Source organism: Puma concolor, chromosome B2 (assembly GCF_028749965.1).
Source record: "Puma concolor isolate L17-30 chromosome B2, mPumCon1.1.hap2, whole genome shotgun sequence".
NCBI lineage: Eukaryota > Metazoa > Chordata > Mammalia > Carnivora > Felidae > Puma > Puma concolor.
In genome coordinates this window covers 81,800,550-81,828,163 of record NC_141671.1, presented here as the reverse complement: position 1 = coordinate 81,828,163, position 27,614 = coordinate 81,800,550, and the positions used below count along the sequence as shown (strand labels likewise).

The 27,614-nt window shown below is 43.6% G+C and overlaps 1 protein-coding gene across 7 annotated transcripts in view; it reads right to left on the bottom strand.

Annotated features, from left to right (window-relative positions):
• Window positions 1-27,614, bottom strand: part of ANKRD6 (ankyrin repeat domain 6) — a 226,664-nt gene that overhangs the window by 31,909 nt on the left and 167,141 nt on the right. For 5 of the 7 annotated variants that reach the window (XM_086707411.1, XM_086707410.1, XM_086707412.1 and 2 more), the window contains exons 1-6: window positions 16,583-16,680; window positions 14,036-14,373; window positions 9,953-10,051; window positions 7,527-7,625; window positions 3,062-3,160; window positions 1,325-1,423 (exon numbers count right to left, since the gene is read on the bottom strand). In XM_086707411.1, the coding sequence (XP_086563537.1) occupies window positions 1,325-1,423; window positions 3,062-3,160; window positions 7,527-7,625; window positions 9,953-10,051; window positions 14,036-14,329 (690 nt within the window). In that variant the 5' untranslated portion in view covers window positions 14,330-14,373; window positions 16,583-16,680. Of the gene's footprint in view, window positions 1-1,324; window positions 1,424-3,061; window positions 3,161-7,526; window positions 7,626-9,952; window positions 10,052-14,035; window positions 14,374-16,582; window positions 16,682-27,614 lie in introns of those variants that run through there. The other 2 variants (XM_086707414.1, XM_086707416.1) reach the window with 1 other exon arrangement.

The following is a 27,614-nucleotide window of genomic DNA, read 5'->3' as shown; positions in this document are numbered from 1 at the left end:
GCCTATAATAAAGTTCATATTTTCTTTATATATCAAAAAAAGTTCAGACAATCAACCATGAAAGGAGGCTATAGACAAATGGAGCTTGATGGGCCAATTCCATATGTAAACGCTGGTGTTTCCCCAACCAGAAGGCTATGAATAAACCAGGCCAATACAAATGTTAAATAATCCATCCTCTCCCATTGGGTGATCAAGTAAAGCTCCAGATAACTTGTTTTCCTGGGCAGCATGAAAACGCCACTATCCCATGGCCCTCCCCCACTGAAAGTAGCCAGGGAAATGTTCAGTTCGTTGCCAAGTCACTTAGTTGTGTGTACTGGGCAGTGGTTTCTAATCCTGGCTGCACGCTGGAATCAGTGGAGGAGCTTTACTAACTACTGATGCTGGGGTCCCGCCCCTGGCACGCATTTAATTGTTCTGAATTGTAGGTTGGGCGTGGTGATTTTTAAAGCTCCCAGGTGTCTGAAACATCCTGCCAAGGTGCAGAACCACTGGTTAGTGGGGGCTGGGTACAGGTAATCTGATGGACCAGAATCTGTTGGCGGCTGCAGAATGACAGGATGTATTTAGCTGTGTCAGTGGTTCTCAATCCTGACTGCACACTCAGGTCAGGAACTTTCTAACAATCCCATTACCTGGATTCTGGTCATTTAAACTTGGGTAGAATTCAGGAATGGTATTTATAACTGCCCTGTTGATTCTTATATGCAGCCAGGATCAGAAACCACTGTTATGGGGCATGGTTAACCTGAATAATGATTTTTAAAACTTCAAATATATGTACCCAAATGCAGAAATGTCAAACAATTTATCATTTAGGTATCAATAAATGCCAAGACATTTAAAAAATCTAAATACTGAAAATCATGCACATTTCCATGGAACACTGTAGTAATCACAGCTTTATTGCACACCCCCCACTATACGGACAGATACAGACCACATACCCAATTTTACAGAGACCAGAGACTTCATCCGATCCAAGTGGCAGGGCAAGGAACAGAACTCTAATTCCCTTGCTTATTTACTAAGCCACAGTCTTCTTTGTGGGTTTCCTTTGTAAAAAGCATTAAAAGCAAAACCTGTCCCAAGATCTTCAGAAAATGTTTAATATGCAAATGTGGAGATACGCACTGGAGTAAGAGCAGGATCTCTTCCCTCTAGGAGGCCAGATAAATCAGGACCACAGGGACTCAGTGGAACACACATGCAAAGGGCAGCACGGGCCCGGTCCCAGACCTCTGCCCCCATTTGTGCTAACACACCTGTCAGCCTTGTGAGAATGGGGCCTGGCGGCCATGGGGAGGACACATGCACTGACCTGGTTCTTTTCATGGACAGAACAGAAAGCACTGAGGAGGAGCTTAATGATGGACAAGTGATTATAGCGTGCAGCAACGTGCAAACAGGTATCGCCTGCCTGCGGACAGAAATCAAACTCTGAGCACAATCTGAGCAATTACAAAAAGTTAAAAAAAAAATCATTAAAAAAACTGGCAGACTAGCATATGTTCTTTAGAGGGTGTCAGCCTGAATTGAAATGATTCCCTTTACCGTAGACACTACTCCAAGACTCGCAGCTCCGTGCTGTCTGCAGCCCCACCTGCATTCTGCCATGCAGACTCTTTCAGGTCTCATACACTGGGTGCCTGCCCCCCACAAGGCCGTCACAAGAGCGAAGGCAGGCTCTGCTTACCCAGCACTTGATAAGAATCCACTGACCACAGCCTCTCCTGCAGCCCAAAGGCTCCAGAGTATACCGAATTAAGACCAACAGCACCACTTTGGAAACGAGCCCTTTTCCATCATGGGTTCCTCATGGCTCAAAGGACAGGGCAGCAGGGAGAGCAGTCAGATTTTAAGATCACATGTGTTCTAAAAAAATTAGAGCTGCATCCCATTTTAGCAGGACTCCAATATCTCATATGGGGCAGAGTAGTCTGGGGAGCTGATGAGGAAGCAATCACTGGGCATAAAACAGAACATTCAGAAAAACTCAGGATCAAGATCTTCCTTGGTGGTCACAGGCTAAGCTGCTCCCAGAGAGACAAAACGGGAGACAAAGTCATGACATTCTGCAGTGTTTTCTTGAGGTTTTCATCCTAACTTTGTCTAGAGATGGCAACCACTCAGCATAACCTTCTCCCCTGGATTAAGAAGGAGCACACGTGGGAAGCCTGGGTGGTTCAGTCAGTTGAACATCCGACTTTGGCTCAGGTCATGATCTCGCATTCATGGGTTCAAGCCCCACATCAGGTTCTGTGCTGACCGCTCAAAGCCTGGAACCTGCTTTGGATTCTGTGTCTCCCTCTCTGTGCCCCTCTCCTATTCACACTTTGTCTCAGTCTCTCAAAAAATAAAACGTTAAAAAAATTTTTTTAATAAAAATTAAAGAGAAAGAAAAAGGAGCCAAGCCCAAAGCCAAGGTTCAGGGCATTCTGAGACCCACTGTAGAAGAGTCTGCCTTCAGGGAGACCTCAATTAAGGCTTTTTGTGTGTGTGGGGGGGGGGGTGGGGGGTGGGGGAAGCCTCAATCTCTAGTTGAGAGCCTGAGGCATGGGACTTACAAAGGAAAAACGGCTGCTTTAGAGGGAGGAGGCACACCCATGTGACCTTGAAAGTCAAGCATTCTCTAAGAACTACTGACCCATCGGCTCATCTCAAGGGCACCTGGGTAATCGATTTGTAGATGCTGGCCAAGGAGCATCAGACCTCCCCTGGATGGCATCAACTGTACAACAATATGTGGGCAGGTTTCCTAGGCTCATCTGCCAGCACACGCTGTGAGAAATGTTAAAACAAACCCAGGCTGAGGAGCGAAGGGAAAAGAAGGGGGGAGAAAAACAGTGTTTGAGTCTTGATGACTCTTCCGACCCTAAAGAACCCCTTAGGACATAGCAAAAAAAAAAAAAAAAAAAAAAAAAAGAATACTTTATAGATAGTCCCCAAATGCTTTTCACATTTTCATTTTCCAGATGTTAACACTCAAGTATGCTTTCGGAGTTATTTTCCTAGGTGACACAAGAGAGCACAAGAGAAGCCGGTGTTGTTCACCCACGTTATTTTTGAGGTCGGCTCGGGACCCGCCCAGCAGGAGGACTCGTGTGCTCTGGGAGTGGCTGTTCTGGCAGGCCAGGTGCAGAGCCGTGTTCCCCGCCTTGGAGAGAGGCAAGAGAAGGGAGGACACGTTAGCAACAAGCTTCTCGGCAGACCTGTGCCGGGCAGGCTTTGCAGAGGGGTGACGCTTACAGGGAGATAGTCAATGCTCACATTCTCTGCTTCCTGATTGGTGATCCCAGCAGAGGTGTTTCAGTGGCAAGAACATTTAATGTGGAATCCAAATGGGCACAAGAGGCACATCTGTCATAAAACCTTGGTTCCAAGTCCCAGCTCTACAACTTACGAGTTGAAAGTCACCGGTCAAGGCTCTTAACTATTCTCAGTCTTGAATTCCTTACCTGTTAAATGGAGTGTGACCCCTACGTCCTGAGGCTGTGAGGATGAATTCAGAGTGCCTAGGAGAGTATTTACTTAATGGTAAAATGCTGTGCACACAGCACCACATTCCATTCCTTTTGAAGAGGACTGCATCCTTCCTGGCCAACACAGATAATAGCTGTGGCTACAAAACACCCCTGGAGTAAAGGCAAAACAGGCCACTTCCTATAAGTGTAAGTAACTGAGATTCAACTTGTAAGCCTCTCGAAAATCGTCCATTCTTGTATTCTCCTTGAAACATCAAAATTTGAACTACGGATGAGGTACCCACAGAGCAGGAAATACAATTATATCCATCACTTACCATACAAATAGAAACCCTCTAGCTTTTTGGACTCCATCCTCAATATGCCAAGTAAAAGTGACAGACAAGGATCAGAATAATGTCCACAGTAATCTTACAGAAAGAATTCATGACATGAACAGAACTTTTTAAAACCATGCAAACAGTGCCCACAAAAGCTGCTGATAAAGAAAAGTAACAAGAAAAGCAGGCAGCACAAGAGGAGATTCAGTGTTAGAGAGGGCCTAGGAGCATACCGGAGGTTAAATCTATAAGCTCGGTGATTGTTCGGCTGAGCTAAAAAGCTGGGTCAGGACTGCAACTGTGTGGGCTCAAAGCTATTTCATTGCCTGTTTGCAGCTTTGCCTCACCCAGGATCTGGATCACACAGCACTGTCTGGACACACTCACAGATGTTCTGTTCCTCACCTCTTGAAAAGAGGAATGAGTTTTATTAAAACACACACACAACAAAACTGTACATCACTGGTTCACTTACCTCCCCTCTCATACCCTTAGCTCTAAGTAGCCTGGTAGAATCTTTCTTCCTCACTGCTCCCTCCAGGAAGTTGGGGGTTGTAAACCTGAGGGTTTAGTGAACTCAGTGGTTACCAACCTTCTGCTGCACCTTAGAGTCACCTGCGGGAGCTTTTAAAACTATCAGTGCTCAGCTGCAATGCTTCCAGGGGCTCTGATTTACTTGGCCTGGGGAGAGGGGGGGTCTGAGAAGCTCAGGTTTTAGCACTAATGAAGTCCCAAATTCCAGGAAACCCCTCAGTTCAGGGGAAACTGGGACAGCCCGTCACCAGGTGAGTTTGTTTCTTCTCCCTTCTCTTTTTTGTTTGTTGAAAGTTTTCCAGGAGATTTTAAAGCACAGCCAGGTAGAGAGCCACTGCTAGCTTCCCTCTCAAAAACAAAGGATCTGCCCCCATTTTAAACCCTCCATTCCCTGTGGAAGGGCTCAGTGCCTGGCTTGCTGTGTGATTCTTACTGCACAAGGAGTAGTTTGTCTCAAAGGTGTTGGCTTCGTGGGATTATTAACTGTATTGAATAAACGAATGAAATAAAAGAAATCTGATGGTTCTAGAACTATGTACCAAACTGCTTTGCTAATAAGAAAATATTAATTATGCCGAAAAACATTTGGATCAAGAAAATTAAAAACCGTGGGTTAGCATAAACAAATTATGGTATGTTCACACACTGGAATATTACTTAGCAATAAAAAGGAATGAATTAGGGGCACCTGGGTGGCTCAGTTAAGTGTCTGACTTCAGTCAGGTCATGATCTCGCGGTTCATGAGTTCAAGCCCTGTGTCAGGCTTTGTGCTGACAGCTCAGAGCCTGGAGTCTGCTTTGTGTTCTAGGTCTCCCTTGCTCTCTGCCCCTCCCCCACTCTTACTCTGTCTCTCAAAAAATAAACATTAAAAAAAATGTTTTTAAGGAATTAATTAATCACACATGTAACAACATGGAGGAATCTCAAAAACATTAAGCTAACTGAAGGAAGTCACTTGCAGTGACTTAAAGAAGTCAGATACAAAATGCTGCATACTATACAATTCCATTTGTATGACATTCTGGGAAAGACAGAACAGGAGCTGGGGTTGGTGGGTGGGAACACGGCCACCAAGGGGCACAAAGGAAGCCTTGGGGTGATGGAAACATCCTATTATCTTGATTGTGGTGGTGGTTACACAACTGTATACTTTTGCCAAAATTCATACAACAGTATACCTGAGACAGATGAACTTTATTGTATATGGATTATACCTCAGAAGCTGACATTTCGAAAACATGACCTAGGTAGATCTATGTAGCAGGCATTTTTCCCATCCTAATAAGTACTTATTTCCAGACAGGGGCTGATCTAAGAAGAACCTTTCTTATATAACAGAATATGATTCACTCTTAAAAAAAGAGAGAAACTCTATCATTTGTGACACGTATGAACGTGGAGCACATTATGTATGCTAAATGAAACAAGCCAGACAGAGAAATAAATACTGTATGGTATCACTTAGATGTGGAGGGTAGGGCAAACAGGGAGAGGTTGGTAAGTACAAACTTTCAGTTTTTCGATGAATAAGGTGTAAGGATCTAATGTAAAACATGGTGATGACAGTTGGTAAACTATATTGTATAACCAAAATTTACAAAGACTAGAACTTCAATGTTTTCATCAAAAAAAAAGTTTTAAAGGGTAAACGTGAGGTGATGGGTGTCTTAAGACATGTATACATATATGAAGCCATCACTTTGTACATTTTAAATATCTTATAATTTTATTTGTCTGTTATACCTCAATAAAGCTGGGGGTGGGGCGCCTGGGTGGCTCAGTTGGTTAAGCATCTGACTTCGGCTCAGGTCATGATCTCACAGTTCATGAGTTCGAGCCCCATGTCGGGCTCTGAGCTGACAGCTCAGAGCCTGGAGCCTGCTTCAGATTCTGTGTCTCCCTGTCTCTCTGCCCCTCCCCTGCTTGCACTCTGTCTCTCTCTCAAAATTAAATAAACGTTAAAAATAAATAAATAAAAAATAAAGCTGGGGGTGGTTGAGGACTTTTCTAGAAGCTTCCTCAGAGGCTGTGGCTGGTACAGAACATGGAAGTCCTTCTTCTGGGATAACACCTACCTTTGCTTCCGCTGTTTTATTGTGGCTTTCCACAATACTTTTGGGGCCCTACACAGGATAGGAGGCAGTGTGGTGGAGTAGACAGACTCAGGATAGTTTATGGCCCTGACTGTGTCACAAACAAGTCAGGTGTCTTAGATAAGACTACCAGCTCCCAGCTTAGGCTTCCCTACCCATTAACTAGGAACCACCTACTTCTCAGAGTTCGAGGATCTAACGTACACCATGGATTCACCTACAACTCACATTCCACACAATGTACCACGGTGAAGAAATGAAGAAGCCACCAGTCTGCCAGGCATTATTGGAAATATTACGATGCATGGCTTGCTTCTTTTATTCAAGCTTCTGTCCCATAAGGGAACCATGAGAAACATTTAACGAGTAGATGACATCACAGAGCGGTGTGTGGTGCCAAGGGAGCCCTGTAGGAAATACCCTGATGTGCCTTTGGGGAGGGTGCGGCCGCGGCCCTGGAAGCCTGAGTTGGAAGTCTACAGGCAGGAATGAGGAGCGAGATACCCACAGGGAGCAGGTGTGAGCCCACTCTGATAGCACAAGAGGCACATACTAGGAAAAGCACAGGGAAGAGGCTGCAGACATAGACTGAGGCCACTCCAGGGAGGTCTGAGGCAGTGCCAGGCTGAGGAGCTTTACTGGAAGGTTTCTGGGCAGGGGAGGAACAGGATGCAGAAGGAGGGAGGCAAGCTGGCCAATCTGCTGTGAGGCTTCTGAAATAATGCTGGGATGCATTCAGTAATAATGAGCACATGAAGAGGGGGATAAGACCTGAGCAGTGCTGGGAGGGCAGACAGGAAAATGAGGGAGAACAGGTGCTACTGGCCTGCTTGCCTAACCGCACTCCAATAAACCAATGGGAAAGCAGGGAGTCCCAGGAGAGCCCAAAGGAAGTCAAAGCCACTCCAGTTTGTCTTGCTCACCACGGAGATTATGTTCACTATGGAGTTCCAAGCTTTCGTTTCCCCTGCCAGTTTCCACATGCTCTCCTAAGCTCTTGCTCTGCTCAGAGAGGAGGTTCCCACAGGGACAAAAGCCCATAGCCATCCTCACCTGTGAATGGGGAGTTCTAGCACCTGCTAGGCCTCACCTTGTTCTTGGCAAGCACGTTGGCTCCTGCTTTAACGAGCAATTTGGCTGACTGGCTAAAACCGTGCCAGGACGCTTCATGTAGGGCCGTATTCCCATCCTGAGGAACACATACAGAGACAGAGAACACATTACCCAAGACCGAAGTCATCTCATTATAATCAGTACATTGTAGCGTATTCCTAGGCCACACCACAGGTCCTTTTGATTTCAAAAGAGGCTTGTCGAGGCACCTGGGTGGCTCAGCTAAGCGTCCGGCTTCGGCTCAGGTCATGATCTCACAGCTCAGGAGTTCGAGTCCCGCGCTGGGCTCTGTGCTGACAGCTCAGGGCCTGGAACCTGCTTCAGATTCTGTGTCTCCCTCTCTCTTTCTGCCCCTCCCCCCACTCATGCTCGCTCTCACACTCACACTCTCTTTCTCTCTCTCAGAAATAAACACTAAAAAGAAAAAAACCTTCTCATCTGAACCAGAGCCCAGAAAATGATTTCAGTAGCTAGTTTCTCCATTCTCCCAGAAATAGTACGTAACAAGTACCATTTTAGATTTATGATGTACAATGGATGCCTTCAGGCATTAGGGCTTAAATCTCCCTGGGAACCCTGGCTGAAAAAGGCTCATCCACAGGTCACATTTAACAGAAAGCAACATCAAGATGGCAGGCATGATGTTCATTCCTTCCCACCTCCATCACTCCTTGGGGTCTGCTCCGCTCTGCTCCTGACCCCAGAGAGAACCCTGCAAAGTCCAGGCAAACGAAGAGTCCAGCTCCGTAAGTTGCCAGGCCCAAGGACCAGGGAGGCAGATTCCTCCTCTCTTTTTCTTTCCCCAAATTTAATCTGACCCAGCTTAATCCAACGTCTCAGGGACCGAAATAAATAAGCAGGCACCAAGAAAGCAGTGAGTTGTAAATAATATAAACAAGTGTCCTCAATATGTGGCTTTAAAAAAAAAAACCAACCAATTAACAAACACAGCTGTATTCGGTTAACTTCCTACAGAAAAAGAAATATTAAATGCAGTGAAGTGTGTGGGGTGGGGCTGAGAGGGTTGGGGTTACAGGGAGAGAGAAGCACAGAGAGGAGAGGTAGAGAGACCACCTGTGCTGTTCCAGGTCAGAGAGCAGGGCACTGTCCAGTCATGTCCAGGCACTGGCTCTGACTTTATTCATCCATACCATGAGACAGGCTGAATGGTGTGGACAACCCACAAGTGGAAGTCTAGGCTCTCAAAGGCCATAGTCGGGGAGTGACCCTACAGAGTGAAATGGTGCTGGGAAGGTCAGTGGCGATGTGCGGCCTGGCCAGTGGGACTGACTGCACAACGCAGGAAGCAAAAGTAAAAGTGACTGGACAGGGGCACTGTTGAGGGGGCCTCCAGTGTGCTGATGTGATCTGCTTCTTGATCTGGGGGCTCACATAGATGTGCTCTGTTAGTGAACACTCATGGAACTTTACACGTATAACGTGCACATTTTTCTGTATATATATTACATGTAATAAAAAGTTGTCTAAAAAAGTAAGCAGAGGCTGAACTGCACCTAATTGTGAAGTTCCATGTTTTAAGACTGTTTAACAATTTATTTATTTTTTTATTACATTTATTTATTTTTGAGAGACAGAAAAGACAGAGCACAAGTGAGAGAGGGGCAGAGAGAAGAGGAGACACAGAATCCAAAGCAGGCTCCAGGCTCTGAGATGTCAGCACAGAGCCCGCTGCGGGGCTTGAACTCACGAACCATGAGATATGACCTGAGCCGAAGTCAGTTGCTTAACCGACTGAGCCACCCAGGCACCCCGAGGCTGTTTAACAATTTAAAAGCAACAAATCAGGAGCACCTGGGTGGCTCAGTAGGTAAAGCGTCAGACTTTGGCTGAGGTCATACCTCACGGTTCATGAGTTCGAGCCCCGCAGCGGGCTCTGTGCTGACAGCTCAGAGCCTGGAGCCTGCTTCGGATTTTGTGTCTCCTCCTCTCTCTTCTTCTCCCTCACGTGTGCTCTGTCTGTCTCTCAAAAATAAATAAATAAAAGCAACAAATCAATATGTCATTGGGATTTGTTAAAGAATTGATTTTGCTTATTGTTTTTCTTCCAATATTGTTTAAATAAATTAACTTGCTCACTTTCCTTCAAAAAAAAAAATTGGAAATAGAGTCCGGGGCACATCCCTTTCCCCACCCAAGCCTCCACAGATCATTATTTCTAGACTTTTTTCTTTACCATTTATACATATGTGGTTGCCCACTGCTGCCACAGAACAGGGTAAAGGATCAAAAAAATTAATATTTATTGGGATATTAGATACTCTTGCAAAAGAAAGGCTGAATTTACCATGTTAACTCATGATAAATAGGACTCAGCAATGATAACATATTGAGTCGTCACAAGTTCCCCAAGCAGGGTCCTCAGGCTGATATGCCCCATGTCACCTTGTCTTGGCGGTCCAGAGCACAGCCCTCCTGGATGAGCGCCGCGATGACTTCCGTGTTCCCCACCACTGTGGCTCGGTGCAAGGCGGTCTGATCCCCCTGCAGAGTGACACGTAGGCAGGAACAGCAGTCAGCTCTCCCAACCCCCCACTGCACCACTCACTACTCTGACACAAGGACATCTCCATCCTCGATCGCAACAGACTGGTCACCCTGCCAGGTGGTGCATTTTTGTTCACAAACTTAGTGGGAATCTCAGACCAACAACAAAACAGCTCCAGAGCTGACTTTGGAATGAGGGTCAGGCACTCACCCGCCACCCCAAGGAAAGGCAGTGTTCAGAGGGAATATGACTGTCACATCTGTGAAAAGCTAGACTGTGTGTGTGATACAATTAAACCAGCAATCTTTACTCCCCATTGAGTTCTCTACTCCCCACTTTCTCTCAGAGGAATGACTATCCAGCCATGCCAGTTAGCAACACTCATGATTTGATGATGGGTACGTATTTTTTTTTTTTTATTGACTTTATGGGCCGAGAGCAATGGAGGGATTTATGCTGTGTCATCTGAGGACTCCAGGACTACAAGCTGTGTAAGTCATTGTGTAAGTCTATGAAGCCTCTTCTGATATTTCATGACAGCATCCTCACTGACTTATGATGTATTTGACCCCTTTTTCTATAATCAGGTGCCTGGGACTGCCGACCTTCTCTTTCTCCATCAGGGCACCAAAGGGAACTTGACTCTTGCCCCAACCGCATTAGAGAGGAGGTAAGATGGTCAAGATAAGAGAGAGTTCTAAAGTCTCTAAGAGCAATCTCATCTCTGACATGTACGCAGGAAGTCCAGTTGAGACAAATCAAGTCTAGCCTGGGGTCCAAACTGAAATGGGGAGAAAGGTGAACAGTGTGGAAAACTTCTTGTAGGAAGGAAGGGGTATGGGGCAAGGGGTTCAGGAGATGTGAGTCTTACACAGCCTTGGGAAACACCGGCCACCTTGCTGCGCCTTGGGTTGAGGGCTGGATGACCTCCAAGGTCTCTCCCTTCCCTTCTTGGGTTCTAGGATTTGGTTGGTAAGAGTTTTGCATACATAAAATGTTCTGGTGGAGCACCAGAGGGGCAAAGGCACCTCCTGTGGCATCCCTTGTCCTGAGCCCAAGAGAGGAAAGAGAGACTATTATAAGACAGAAAACATGGGGATTTTGAAAAGAGGGACGCACTGCTACCTATAAATAGCCTTAATGAAATGCTGAGTCTACTTACCGAACACCCTGGAATCTATAACCAACAACAGTGCACATTAAAAGCACTTAATCCAAGAATAAATTCTGGAGATGGATGGTGGTAATGGTTGTACAACAACGTGAATGCACTCAATGCCACTGAGTGTACAGTAAAAAATGGTTAAAATGGTAAATTTTATGTTACATGCATTTTATCACAATAAAAAAGCACTTAATGCTATTTAAAACTCAAATTCACTTTCTTAAAATTAAAAAAAAAAAACCCTCCGTTTAAAAATCCATGAGGGGAAATGATTTTTATTTTCTTCCTCATAATTTTTAATACTTTCCAACTTTTTATATTTAACACATATAATTTTAGCAACAGCAAACACTGCTATTTATTAAAAGTCTAAGCTGTAACAATATATATTAATAATGGGATTGTCCACATCTTATAATCTTTTCTCACTGTTCAGTTGTAGAATTTAAGGGATTTACACAGTGATGGGTCAGGACATCCAGCTCCATTATTATGATTTATCCACTGTCCACAGCATTTCTATCATGAACCCTCCCCTTGGCATCCTAAATCCTTATTCCCAGTATAAATTAGGTTTGGACATGGCTTTCTTCTCATGCATCTTCCCAGACCCCTCACTCAAGAAGAACCCTTTCTGCATGCCTTGTAGTCACAAGAGAATGTGGCCACTGGATCAGTGGCTGCAGGAGGTGTGTAAAGCCATTAATGTCCGTCTCAAACATCTTCAGGAGTGTTTCCAGATGATGTACACTTAATGTCCAAACAAGTAATACTATGAGAAACTGCCCAAGTCTTAACTTTATAAGAATTTCCAAGACTGGCATTTCCCCATCAGAATGGTGACAAGTTTTCCCAAAATGGACCTCAAGTGCAGTTTATGACCTGATGAGAAAGATGGTGCTCTGTTCTTGGCAAGAAAGAGGAGACCACAGCTCACTCCTCCAGAGTAAACACCGACAAGCCCTTTTCATATTCCCACAGACTGCTGGCACTCTACTCAGCACTCCACCAACCTTTTTGCATAATAGGTTCTGTCCCTGTCATGCACAAAGCCTCAAACTCATGGGTCATGTTGGCCACTCTTCCATGCGAGTCATGGCACAAAGGGCCTCTGCTGGTTAAGGCACATTCTAAGCTAAGCCTTGCTACAGGTCATTGGTTTATTGTGTTTCACAAGCTGCCACTAAATCACGAATTGAGGCAGCTTTGGAGCCAGAACATCACCATTATTTATTACTTGCTCTCAGCATGAATCTACTGTTTTTGCTTCCCTGTGGAGAGGACTTTCCTTTGCGAAACTCTAACTCAGTGAAAGAAGCTAAATCTAACTTTCAGTTTAGCCTTTGGAAATTCCCAGGTGGATTATCGAGACTCAAGGAGATCTAACGACTTCTGTGAGGTTGCAGTGAGAACACAAATTGTCCTAAGCCACTGGCACCGGTGTCTCCTGTAGTGACCTTTTAGAGGCACTGCCTGTCTCCAGGCCATAGCTTCCCCTCCGTCTTTACTCCCCTCTGAGACCTCACTCAGCCTGGGTCCTGGCCTCATGAGTTGGATAAACACTGCTGGGAAGGCACCAACATCAGCCTTTCCACCATAAGTGGATGCCCTTTAGCTCTATCATTAGCTTTGGGAACACTACATGGGACAATTCTGGAGGACTGAGTAAGACACTTTCTCTGGCCTAAAAACCCAGCTACCCTAAAGTTACCAAGATGAGAGTTAAACTCAGAGAGACATGAAATACATAAGCAAAGGGACACCTTGGGCTATCTTAGGCTACTCTTCCCAGAACACAATACAATAAAGCACCTGAGACCCTCAATTGAAATAGGGCCAATTTCCTGGAAATCACCTTCCTCCTCTAAAATTTACTGTGGGAACATTTCCTCTGTGAAATAGGACCCAGAAGACAATAAAATGTGTCCTCAATACATACTTATTAACAGACCCAAGCAGCATCTTTGACATAATCCTTATTTCTATGATATAAATAAACCCTGAAATTCTGAAACTTTGAAAAAAGATGCTAGAAAAAATATGACACTCTTGTCAGCAGTTACTTGTTCAATGCATATTTATTGACTCTCTACTGTACTCCAAGTGGCATCATTTTATTGATAAAAACAAAAAACAAAAAACTAAGGCTCAGGGCAGTTCAGTGCCTAGCCTAGGATAACCAGCTAATTCGGGGTAGCATGGTCAAGCCAGAATTCAATCTGTCAAGGCTCTTTGCACCTACTCCAAGCTCGTTCCACCCTATGAAGTCAATTAGCCCCAGTGCAGGCCTTAAAAAAGATCAGGTCCCTCTGTGGGGTTGGAGCTGCCTCTTTATGGCATCATCTAGCTAAGTGCTTTAGCACAGTGCCCTGGCCACTACAGGTGCCCAAGAAGTATTTGCCAAATGATTAACTACAAAGAAGCAGAAGGAAAAACACTGCAGTGGGAAACTCGGAGAGCCAGCAACCTTGCAGTTTGGCATTTTGATTTGGAACATGCTGACCTGTTTGCAAAGTGCATGAACTGCCAGCTCTCAATTTTTCTGACTTCAGAAAAATTGACTTTGGGAACTTAAGGCGTTTGGAACCTCTGAGGTCTCAATATTTGTTTCACAATGCTTTTAGTTCTCTCTCCTACATGATGAAAAAGAATGAGCACAGTACAGGCAGATTTCAAAGCTAAGCTCATGGAAGAAACCCGAGTCATGCAAAGGTGGAACATGTCCCTCTTCAGGAGGAATCCCTCCCAGGAGGCACAGACAGACATGTTGCAAGGAAGCCCGAGACAGCGTAGGTGTGCAAAGCAAATTGCTGACCTCTTGTTCTCTCTCTGATCTTCTAGGGTTCTTCCTAGCCTTTCTTCTCTGTTTTTTCTTATTTTTTTCTTCCTTCATGGCTTTTATCATGGCCACAGGGTCCTGGGCTATTTCTGAGGTAGGGGCCGTGTGGTTGCTCATTGACCAATCAGAGATGGCATTAGAGCTCCAATGTGTGTTGACAGGATTGGCAGGAAGCCAAGGGGAATTTTCTCCTGGAGTTGCATATTCTAAAGAACTGGTTTCCACAGGTTGAAATTCATAATAATCCCACTCCAGGCCACTGGAGGTCATTCTTCAACTAATTCTCAGTCCTTACCGTGACATAAGGAACGTATCTGTAGAATATGAAGTTAGAAGTAAATTCTTCATAATATTAACATTCTCTATTTCTACCCATCATCCAAGACAGGTAACTTCTGAACTGATTATTTCCAATAATTAATATCCCAGCTTCTTTAAAAAAACACATATAGTTTTCTTCTTCAGATTCTTGCATTAAGTTTCAAAGCCGATCAACAGGCATGGTAAATACGTAGAAGAGAGACGTGAACAATATTCTGGTGAACACATTATTTCAGAATTCTACCTTCTCCATTCCCAGCAGCTTTTACACTGTTTTGTTCTGGTGTTTCTGTTTTGTTTGTCTGTCTTGATTTAAGTTATCAGGGACAAGCAATAGATTGATTAGGGCAAGGAGAAGATGCAAGAAAATACATTATTCCAATAAATGAAACACATTGTTCCCATCTAAAAGTAGAGGTGAATTTCCTTTTGCTGACATGTCTCCCCTTAGCTACCTTGTGAAAACTCCTATTTTACTTCCTACCTTGCCTGATATAAACGCCCACAGTTCTAAGAAGTTAGCATGGCTCTTGCTGCATGAGAACACAGTGATTCTTGGAGCTCAAGAGCTGCGGCAGGAGTTGGCGGACCTGGCATGGTAGCCTTGCCACCATGGCCAGTGAGGACTTCAATTATGCAAAGAGAAGACCAGAGGCATCCCAACATGTTTGCACCAGCATCCCAATGCCCTGCCTTTTCTGTGGTCAGAATCTCTTCTCTCCCCTTGTATTTTCACTCCTGTCATCTAAGGATATGATAGAATCAGGAATGTTATCATGGTTACAGTGTAGGGAAAATGTATTATGACCCAAGGTAGAAATCAACAGCTGAAAGTTAAATCAGCATCTTTTGAAAGTAACATTTTTGATGACCCAATGATTCCAAATATAACCAGAGATTTATGAATGATACTGGACAGCCTTCTGCCTGTACATAAAACAATGACATTTAGTTATTTCTTTGTGAATGCTGTCCTTCTCACCATATGTTTGCCAAGTTTTAGGACATTACAAAGATACCTACAGAAAACTAGATGCACTTTGGTAACCTATACCCTGCTAGCACACCTGAGGGGTTAAAATTTGATTAACACTCCCATACCCTCAGTTATCAAAGGTCAATCAGGAAGAGATCATGATATGTGCAAGTTCTGTAAGATTCTCTGTTCCTCACAAAACTTCTTGTTTCTTAAAGTCCTACCACACAAATTAGAGTTGAAATTAGGAACAGTTTCTGAAAATAATTTCCAATTACATTATCATAAGGCTGTTTCCTAATAGCTCACTGGAGGACAATTCATTTCATCTTATTTATATCCTCTTCTTAGAGAATCTACTTCCTCAAAGATCCAATAGGCAACCCTGTGCACCACATGACCTCATCCCCACCACTGGTGATTGAGTCAGGAATGAATACTTGACTGTAGAGGAGCCAATTGGAGTCTTTGTCTACATAATCTGAATGAAGAAACTCAAAGTCTTTTTTTTTTTTTTTAAGTCGGCTTCATGCCCAATGCAGAACCCAACGGGGGCTTGAATTAATGACCCTGAGATCAAGACCTGAGCTGAGATCAAGAGTTGAACACTCTCAGCTGACTGAGCCGCCCAGGTGCCCCAGAGACTGAGTCTTAATAAAGGCATAACATGAGAGGAAACTCTTTCAGGATGCTTCCTTTTTCTTGGATTCCATGATATGTTAATTTTTTATTTGAACAGGTCCTTTAAAAGTAAACGTATCCTAAGAGAAATCAAAGTGAGAAGAGGAAAAAGTCAAGTTTTTAAGCCCCACTTTTTCTCTAACAGTAAGCTTGGTCAATGACACATTTCCCACAGGCCTTGCCCACACTTACTCGTGTGTGTGTGTGTGTGTGTGTGTGTGGTGTGCTCCTTCACAACAAGACAGGACATAGACAATATGCCTTTGAGGCTCTAGACGTAGATGATACTAGATAGCACATGAACCATGATGGGAAAACCACCCCAAACTTGCAAACTATAGCTTGCTACTGGGAATGGGTCCCAGGATAGGTCTTCAAGAAGAAGGTCCCCGTGGGGACCCCATGGAGACCAAGATGGAGCTAAAAAGTGCTAGGAGAGCATCTTCTACCCTCCCACTGCCTAGCTGCTTACATGCTATACTGTGTATTTCCAGATAGACAAGCTCCCAAACAACCCATCCCAATAGAATGTGGTTTCTACTCACATCATCCTGAACATCAAGGTCACAGCCAGCCTTCAGCAAGATCTGGACCACAGAAAGATGGCCCTTATTGGCAGCAAGATGAAGGGGGGTCCGGCCATGCTGTTAATGCAAAGGAAACACTGATTTCAGAACAGGATATCAAAACCACTTCCCTAGAGGCAGGTGTGGCCCTAGAGCAAGCTTTACACAGTCGGAGCCCCCTTCCCCTTCAGTTCGGCAGAAGATCCTTATATATTTACTCAGAATTCAAGTTTGTCTCTGTTAACCTTTGTAATTGGCATTGTAATAAATGAATAAAATATGCTAAAAACGCGAAGATTTCCTTTGGTGCATAATTTCTACTCCACACTCATCAAACAAATAGGAAAATGAAGAGTTTCATGTTTTCTCTTATTTTCTCCTTGGTGCTAACACTCAGGGATGATGAAGTGGTCACAATGAATCAGATGGGGCAAAAGATGAAAGAACAGCAAAAGGTCAAGCTAATCAGCCCCAGAAAAATCTGGTTAGTAATTATTAAAATTTGAAACTACTGGCCAGACTGTTCTGAATAGGTTCTCCCTTTTTTTAAACAAAATTTAAAATTACAAAATAGGGGCGCCTGGGTGGCTCAGTCCATTAAGCCGTTGACTTCGGCTCAAGTCATGATCTCACATTTCATGAGTTTGAGCCCTGCATTGGGTTCTGTGCTGACAGCTTGGAGCCTGGAACCTGCTGTGTATTCCGTGTCTCCCTCTCTCTCTGCCCCTCCCCGGCTCCCACTCTATCTCTCTCAAAAATAAGTAAACATTAAAAAAAATATTTAAATAAAATAAAATTACAAAATATTTCAGCCATTCAAAAATATGAATATTTAAAAAAAAATTTTTTTTTCAACGTTTATTTATTTTTGGGACAGAGAGAGACAGAGCATGAACGGGGGAGGGGCAGAGAGAGAGGGAGACACAGAATCGGAAACAGGCTCCAGGCTCTGAGCCATCAGCCCAGAGCCCGACGCGGGGCTCGAACTCACGGACCGCGAGATCGTGACCTGGCTGAAGTCGGACGCTTAACCGAATGCGCCACCCAGGTGCCCCTGAATATTTTTAAATGTACATACCTATAAGTCACTTTAAGAAAACCTTAGAGAAATTATACATGTTCCTTTTGAACCCCTTCCAGATTTCATTTCCCTTCAGCTCCAGAGGTAATCACTCTTTTTTTTTTTTAAGATTTTATTTTTAAATAATCTCTACACCCAAGATGGGGTTTAAACTCACAACCCCAAGATCAAGAGTTGTATGCTCTACCGACTGAGCCAGCCAGGCACCACAAGGTATTGGTATTCTTAAATTAAATTAAATTAAATTAAATTAAATTAAATTAAATCTGGTATTTTTCATTCCTTTGCCTTTAATTACATATTTTGCTACGTGGGTATAGCCATAGATAATAAATATTGTTTTGCTTATTTTAGAACCTTACATAAATAGCATTAAACTCTTAAAGTATCACTTGGCAATTTTTGTCCAATGTCATATTTTTGAGATTTCTTCTCATATTGTCGCATGTAGTTCCAGATCATTTATTCATTATTCCCCCATTCCCTACTGATGGGCATCCAGGTTCTTTTCAGTGGTTTGCAGAACGCACTTGTGTGCACGTCTCCCTATGCACCTGAATAGGCTTCTTAGCCTTGTGATCGGGTCACAGAAAGGACTGTTTCTTCAATAGCCCTCTAGTATAACACGGAGGGTAACACCCAGAATAACTCTTCAGTGTAAATCAACTTCTATCCAGAGAACTGACCTTGCGAAACTCCAAATTCTAAAGGGGACATCGTATTTCCTTTGCTTTTCCCTTCAAGTTCACTGTGAAGAAATCTACCTCCTGCTTCAAAAATCATTTAGCCACTGGCTCCCATCCATACTGAAACACACCCTGACGGGCTCATATGGGTCTCCTAATAAGGGAGAAATAGTCTCTTACATCTCTCTACACCTCAATAAAATTCTCCAAAGACCTTTATTGATATTCTAGCAGAATAAACTCATTTATGATCTCCATAAAGTGTCAGTTTGCCATGGGTAACTAGCCGTGGAGGAAAACACAGATAGCAGACAATAAAGGATCTTAATTTCTACGCATGAAATGCAATCAAAGCACTAGAATGATTCTGTAAAGAAAGAGGTCAGAGCTCACTTTAAAATTAGAATTCTTAATTAAGAAAAAAGTTACTCCCAACAAAGTGGGCTATAAAAAGCCTTCATAAAAAGGCAATGTCTGAGAAGAGATGGAGTGACCTTCCTTGGCTAGCAACTGTCTCAGTGCACACTGCTTAACCTTGATTCTTTCCATGAAAGTCCACAGCTGATCAGATGGAGCAAAATAAGCAGGTTCCACTCACTGGGCCTGGTCCCAGGCTCCATCTGTCATCACGTGTCCTTGTTAAGGACATCAGAAAATGACCTTCACCAAGTTTCTAGGCATTATGACACACAGAAAGTTTGTTACTCTCGGGAGGAGACGGATGTGTGTGCTGTGAGGAAGGCTGACAGGACGGTAGGACACAAGTGCTTCTGAGCAACTGAAAACATAAACCATGATGAGGAGAGTTTGCTGGAGAGAGCCTGGAAGAGAGGACAAAGGACAAGGAATCTCAGGGTGTCAGATGAGGGAAGCCTGAGGAACATCCTCGTCAGGAACCAGATGTGGCTGGTTGGAAGCTGAGGCACAAGGAGGCAAAAGGGTTTGCCCAAGTGAACACAAATAAGCAGAAGACAGAAGGAAATGGTGCTGTGGTTCAAACCAGGTCATACCTGGGAAGGTGCTTTAGAAACTATAAATTACTAATAAGATGCCTTGGACTGGCATCCAAAGTCAACAGAGAATCCTCTCTCTGCAGAAAGGACAGGCTGGAGGCAACGGAGCCTGATGTGCCCAGTTCAAATCCCAGCTCTGACTAATCACCCCTATGGGACTTTGTCCACAACACTCTCCTGAGCCCATTTTCTCACCTATAATATAGGAAGAGGCTGGGGTGCCTGGTTGGCTCAGTTGGTTAAGTGTCTGACTCTTGATTTTGGTTCAGGTCATGATCTCACAGTTCATGCGATCAGGCCCCCATTTGGGGGGTGCAGAGCCTGCTTGAAATTCTCTCTCTCCTTCTCTCTCTACCCCTCCCCTGCTTTCGCTCTCTCAAAATAAATAAACACACATTTAAAAAATTATAAAACAGGAATAGCCTGCACTATCCACCCCATTATGCTTGAAATAAGAGTAACATCCACCATCGAAGACAGGGTTTTTTTTCCCTTCCAGCTGTCCTGAGCCCTCGCCCCTGAAGACACCCCAATTGTTCCCTCTCCTCCTTGACACCTTTGCACCTCTGCCTTAACAAAGACCAGTGAGATATTTTCAATGGCAAACAGACTCAGGTGAAGGGTTGGAAATCAGATCACTTGGATGGCCAAATGGGCCCCTAGCTGAAGGGTCATTTCCTACTGGCCAGTCCTGATCCATATGTCCACTTCCATCTTTGAAATACAGCCCACAGTTTCCGGTCTCTGTGTTTCTGCTGGATGGGCCTTCTTTCCTGGCAATGCCCTTCTCCAAACTTTGCCTTCTTTGACTCAGCAAGAAACATTCCTGGTCTTGTCTTCTCTGCTCCCACAGTGCCTCAGCTTCCTCCTAGGAAACCAGCACATTTTGTTTTGAATGTCACCCTGGGCACTGGCATTTTCTTCCAACCAGGCTATAATCTCCCTGAGGTCAGGACTGTGCCTTCCATGACGAGGAAGCAAGTTACTTCTGGGATGGTACAGGGCCATGTCAAAGAGAAGCCAGTGTTCCTCAAGCAGAGGCAGGCTGAGGCTACCAGGGACATGGGAGCAAATTCCAATTCCAGGCTTGGCCTCAAAGAAATGGAGAGCCTAGGGGTGCTCTAGGTTCTTGGATGTCTCAGCCCCTCAGTGGAAGTGTAAACAACTGGGGGTTTCATTAGTACTTAAGCAGGTGCAACAGTGACATGAGGACTTCTCTGAGAAGGGTGAATGTCCTCCTCACATGTCTGGCTCCCTTTCTAGCACCAGGTAAAAGTACAGCAGCATCAAAGGCAATAGGAATCAGTTTCCCACCGAACCTGAAGCTGTCCACTCCCGTTCCCTGGGTTTCCTAACACAAGACCAACTCCCTTAAACACACACATACACACACACACACCACACCACCACCACCACCACCCAAAGGTGGAGAGAAAGAAGCAGATATGTAATTGTTTTCTAGAACATTCTATTGTGAAAAGCAACAAAAGTAGAGCCAATCCGGGAAGTGGTTGCTCCCAGCAGGGATACCCCAAGGTCAAGCCTGACAAATGGGGAAGGCTGCAATCCCCTTAAGTGTGAGGGGGCAAATAATAACTGACCCTTAGAGGGGTATTTGAATGATTTAGACTCAAGGATGCAACTGCCATCATTTTCATGCCCCTAGGAATGGCCAATGAAAGAAATGGGAAAAGGAGAAAAGACTGTGAACTATGAATAAGACAAAGAAATTTCTGAAGCCTCCATTTGTCCTGGGACCTACCCCAGTTCAATAACCTGTTCAACTCAACTCAACCCAGGCCCTAGAGGGATTAGGAAGACCACTAATAATAAGGACATGAGCAAGAGACAGAAGCAGCTAACATTTAGCAGCAGCTAACATTCATGATACTTACATGACAGGCACTATCTTAAGACTTTTACCTGTAATAGCTCATTTAACCCCCCCCCCCCCACCCATGACTCTATGAGGTAGGCACTATTAAGATGAGGAATTTCCATTTTACAGGTGATGAAACTGAGGCATGGAAGGATGAAACTGAGGCCTGTCACCTTTTCTATGTCATACAGCAAGTAATTAGACTCTGGTTTCACCCCTAAGCCGTCTGACTCTGGCCCCCAAGCTCTGACCCACCATTCTACCTGCCGCCTGCTTGCTGGGGGGTGAGGTGGGTGATGCTCTCTTCTAGCAGAAGGGTTCCATGTCTCAGTGTTAGGAAGCTCCCAAGACTCCCAGATGATGACCTCTGGATATAACCTGGTTTCTTTAAATCTCAAGGATGAGGAGAGAGGTTTTCTACTCTCACTGTACATCCAAATCACTTGGGCAGGTTGGTCTGTTCTTCTGTCCATTTATATTGATTCCTGAGCCCTGTCTCCAGCATTTCTGGCTCAACTTGTGGTGGAGCCCAGGCATCTATTAACAATAGACCCTCCCCAGGTGATTCTTTCTTTCTTTCTTTTCTTTTTTAATGTTTATTCATTTCTGAGAGACAGAGAGAGACAGAGTGCAAGCAGTGGAGGAGCAGAGACAGAGGGAGATACAGAATCCAAAGCAGGCTCCAGGCTTTGAGCTGTCAGCACGGAGCCCGACGTGGGGCTCGAACACACAAACTGTGAGATCATGAGCTGAGCTGAAGTTGGATGCTCAACTGACTGAGCCACCTGGGCACCCCTCCCCAGGTGATTCTAATGAGTGACCCAGGCTGAGACCCATAGGATGAGATGAAGAGGACCTAGGATAATTCTCTCCAGGGAAGCTATAGGCCCTCAGGTGAAATCTGCCATGTCGGGCCTGTCCAAACAAGCATCATTCCTCTTGCCACATTCTTCGTGATGCTCTCAACCCCACCTGTCAGTACAAAACACTAAAATACTGCACTGTCACAACCCAGTTCCTGTTTCTTAAAAGAATATGTGAGCAATATAATGACATTACTAAAAATTTTGAAAATAAAAGCAAATAATTTGTAATTCTACCATCCAATACACCTATTATCATTTTTTACAGTTATTGTCATTTTCATCCAATCTTTTTCAGTGCATCTTTTCTACTGATGCTTTTGCACAGTTATATCAATAGGTCACATATAACTATCCTGCTTTCTATATTAATATTATACCTTGAACCAGTTGTTCTCAAACTTTGCTGGGCAGCAGTACTGGGCCTCCTTCCAGACTTTCTGATTCAGTAGGTCTGGAGTGGAGAATTTGCATTAAAAGTATGCATTTCTAACAAGTTCCCAGGAGAGGTAGATACTGCTCCTTGAGGATGACATTTTGAGAGCCACTGATGTAAACCACTGGTTTTCAAGCTTGGTTGCACATAAGAATCACTTGAAATCTTAAAATAAAAACAAACCCAAAATTTACCCCCAAAGGATTGGGTAGAGTGGGGATGATATGAATATGAGGTTTTTTTAAAAAAAAATTCCAGGTGATTCTAATATGCATCCGGAGGTTATGAACCCCTGCCTTGGGCCCTTTAAAGGTCCCAGTTCCTCCACCCTGCCCTGCTATCAGGATAGGCCATCTGAGACCAGGAGTAAGAGGGCACAGGACCCTGCAGGGAATGCACATTTCCATTGCTCTACCTAGGATAAGACAGAGACTCAGCCACTTCCAGGGAAGTAAACAGCCAAGGGCCTTGTGATGTTACCAGGCCATCACCACAAAAAAGTGGCCTTACTGTCAGCGATTCTGGGGCTCCGGTCTGGAGTGCTGCTTTGTTCTGGCAGGTCAGCCTGGTGGGTCCCAACTTCCAGCAGAACCGCTGCATGGAAATGGTAGAGAGAGTCCTGTTCTGGCAGGCGACCCATAAATTACACTCACAGGTGATCATGAAGGGTGTGCAGAATGAAGCAGTCCCTGCTACTCATTCTGAAGAGGCCAACTCCCAGCTGGAGAGGCAGGGCTCTGTCAGAGAGCATTCCAGGAGGAAGATTCCTGTTCAGATAAAGATCTCCTACTAGTGGGGATGACAAGGGAGCCCAGTTAAAGGTTGCCGGCTTAAATACACCTTGATTTTGTTCTCAGCAGGTGTTCAGACATGCTGCTTAACCTTTCTCACCCAACAACCCCAGGCAGAGGGAAGCATTTATTGGAGAGACATCCTATGGAAGGGCTGAGCCCCAGGGAGGGGGATCGGGGACCATTTGAGAACCACAACTGACAGAAACCTGGAAAAGACTCCTTTTTTGCAGACTCCATGGGGCCACTACCCTCGTCACTCGTTACTGTAGCCACAATCCAGTCATTGGGTCCCAGCTCTTCTCTCGTGCTTTAGGTATCTTGGATCTTCCTTAGTGGAGAGCAGGCCTTTCAGACTGACAATACCTGCCCCACGAATGACAAGCCCTGGCCCTTGTCAGGGCAGCTGCCTGGTCTAACAGAGCAGGCTTGAAAAGTGAGAAGGCAATACATACAAATCTCGAATCATTATGTTGTATACCTGTCAGTAATATAATGTTATATATCAATTGTATCTCAGTAAAAAAAAAAAAAAAAAAAAAGTGAGAAGTGTGCTGTGCTTACCCATTCCTGGAACACCGTCTTTGTCCAATGATATGCTTAAAACTAGAGTCACACAGAAACCTGGGGCAGAACCCAAAGGAAAAAACAGGCTAGAAATTCTGAAGACGTTGGGGGCGGGGGGGGGGGGGGGGTAAGGCAAGGATGAAGGAACCAGGGATCAGTAGCTCAAAGAAATAAAACAAACCATCTTAATTGGAGATTGTTACAAGGTGGGCAGTTGCACAGATGTTAGCCACACAAAGGGAAACCATTTAGGGGAGAAGAATTTAGGTTAGATCAATGTAATAACTTCAAAATGACAACGCTTCCTTTCTTCAGGAGATCATAAATTCGCTCAGGGTCATGCAATCTTGACTGAGGCAAGTAATGTCTGTCTCTATTATCTGTAACATTAAACAAAGAAGCAAGGAAAAGAGGTAGGAGGCAAGAAAGATGCAATGCTGGTAAAATAAGAGTAACATATTTTAGAAACAATATAACGTTCAGGTCTTTGAGGGTCTTTGAAAGTTTAATTTGGATGAGGATAGTAAGGCTAACAGAGGTTCTTTGATTTTACAAGATCACAAATCTCATTTCTGGTAGAACTACATGTAGCTAGAGTCCTGGCCACTTGGCCCCTCATTTAGATTTAAATTGTAGAAAACTCCCACCAACTTTCTTAGATGCTCCCAGGGTCCTCATGTTATAGACAGTATTCCCCAAATCTCAACTGCCTGGAATGGTGTAGATTTGGATTAAAAAATAAAGCATTTCTCAGGCTTATGATTCAATACAAACAAAGTCATGAAGACATTCAGAAGAAAATGGACAAAGAAAAATTGCCATGGATCAAAGGAGACTGAGACAATAAAACTTTTTATTTTAAAAAAGTTGACAGTTTAAAAAGCCTTCAAGGCTTTCTTTCCTTGTTGGAAAAATATTTTGTCCACCTGTCTACTCGGATGAGTGACTTACCACATCTTAAAGAGATGATAGGTGACAAAAAGCAGTGAGAGACTAACTTCCTTGGATGACAAAAATCAGGATCCAAGACAATCTCAGATCAGAAGAACAGGCTAATTTTAATAAGACAAAATGTAATAGAAGCAGAAGTAAAACTCCTATGCTGAGGATCAACAGTCCAATCACACAAGGGCAGTAGGGTACAGGAATTGTCCCATTAAATGATCCTTCCTGGGGTGCTTGGGTGGCTCAGTCACTTAAGCATCTGACTTCTGCTCAGGTCATGATCTCTGGTTTGTGGGTTTGAGCCCCGCATCAGGTTCTGTGCTGACAGCTCAGAGCCTGGAGTCTGCTTTGTATCTTCTGCCCGCCTCTCTCTCTGCCCCTCCCCTTCTTGTGCACGCATGCTCTCTCTCTCTCTCGCTCTCTCTCTCAAAAATAAATAAATAAACTTTTTTTTTTTTTAAAGTCCACTAGCAAGAAGAACCAAAATACTTCAAGCAACTTAACTAGCTGTTAAGGATTCCATCCGTTCCTGTAATACATCTGTTCGTAAGTGATAAAGCATCACTTAATGGCCCCCATACTCCTCACAGGTAGCTGCTTAGACAACATTTTCAATGGGCCGATGCACTGACAGAGCAAAGCATGGTGATCCAATGCATGATGAACTATCATCAAGAGATAAGAACTGCCCTCTCATATTTTCTGGGATTTTTTATTTTTTAATTAAAAATCACTGCCTTTTCAGCAACTGGTAACCATGTGGTTGGTTGGGTTTGTTTGTTTGTTTATTTATTTATTTATTTGTTTATAAGAGAGTATAAGCAGGGGAGAGGGGCAGTGGGAAAGAGAGACAGAATCTCGATCCCACAACCTTGGGATCAGGCACCCTGTTTTCTCCTTTAATGTGTTAGTATAACAAATTATGGAACCATCTTCCATTCCTGGATCAAACTCCACATAATCACACTGTATTATTCTTTTGATAAGTGCTGTATCTTTCTAAGTAATGTTATTAAGAATTTTTGAATCTATATTTATAAGTGAGATTGATCTATGTACTGTATCTTTCTCTCCCTCTCTCATTTATATTTATATGGTTTTGGTATTCAGGTTGTGTTTGTTTCATAAAACAAATCTAGCTTTCCATTTTGTTCTATGCTTTACACTAGTTTAAATAACAATGGAACTATGTTTTTTTCATTGTTAAAATATGGGACAGAGTTAATGATTTGGCCCAAGTACTTTTTTAAAGCTGCATTTTTAATCACGTTTCTACTCTTATCTATGGTAATCAGACTAAGTTTTCTGCTGCTTCTTGGGTCAATTTGTTCCTGATTTTTTTACTGTGGTAAAGTACACATAATATAAAATTTACCATTTTAACCATTTTTAAGTGTACAATTCAGTGGCATTGCATATATTCACAATGTTGTACAGCCATCACCACTATCAAATTCCAAATTTTTTCGTTATCCTAACAAACTCTGTATCCATTAAACAATAACTCCATCCCCTCACCTCCTAACAGCCCCTGCTAACCTCTATTCTATTTTCTGTCTCTATGAATTTGTTTATTCTAGGTACTTCACATAGTTAAATCATACAAAGTTTGTCCTTTTGTATCTGACTTATTTCACATAGCACAACATCTTCAAAGTTCATCCTTGTTGTAGCATATATCAGAATTTCATTCCTTTTTAAGGTTGAATAATATTCCATTTCATGAACACACTACATCTTGTTTAAGCATTCATTTGTAGATGGACATATGGGTTGGTTCCACTTTTGCTATTGTGAATAATGCTGTATGAACATGGGTATACAAACATCTGTTCGAGTTCCTGCTTTCATTTCTTTTGGGTATATACCTAAAAGTGAAATTGCCAAATTATATGGTAACCCTATGTTTATTTTTTTTTAAATTTTTTTTAAATGTTTATTTATTTTTGAGACAGAGAGAGACAGAGCATGAACAGGGGAGGGGCAGAGAGAGAGGGAGACACAAAATCTGAAACAGGCTCCAGGCTCTGAGCTGTCAGCACAGAGCCCGACGCGGGGCTCGAACTCACGGACCGCGAGATCATGACCTGAGCTGAAGTCGGACGCTTAACCAACTGAGCCACCCAGGCGCCCCCCTATGTTTAATTTTTTGAGGAACCACCATACCATTTTCCAGAGTAGTTGCACCATTCTACATTCCCACCAGCAACACATATATGTTCTAATTTCTGCGTGATCTTAAAACACTTATTTTCTGTTTTTCTTTATTTGATAACAGCCATCATGATGAATGTGAAGTATCACATTACGATTTTGATGTGCATTTCCCTACTGACTAGTGCTATTAACCATCTTGTCATCTTGTGCTTATTGACCATTTATATATCTTCTTTGGAGAAACATCTATTCAAGTCCTTTGTTTATTTTAAAAATTGACCTGGGGAGCCTGGGTGGCTCAGTTGGTTGAACATCCAACCAGCTCAGGTCATGATCTCACGGTCATTGAGTTCAAGGTCTGCATTGGGCTCTGTGCTGACAGCTCAGAGCCTGGAGCTGCTTCGGATTCTGTGTCTCCCTCTCTGCCCCTCCTCCACTCATGTCTCTCTCTCTCTCTCTCTCTCAAAAAAAAAAAAAAACATTAAAAAAGAAGATATAAAAAAATTGAGCTGTATTCACAAATTAATCAGTGAGATACATGATATCAAATAAGAATAAAAACCATATGATCATTTCAATAGATGCAGAATAAC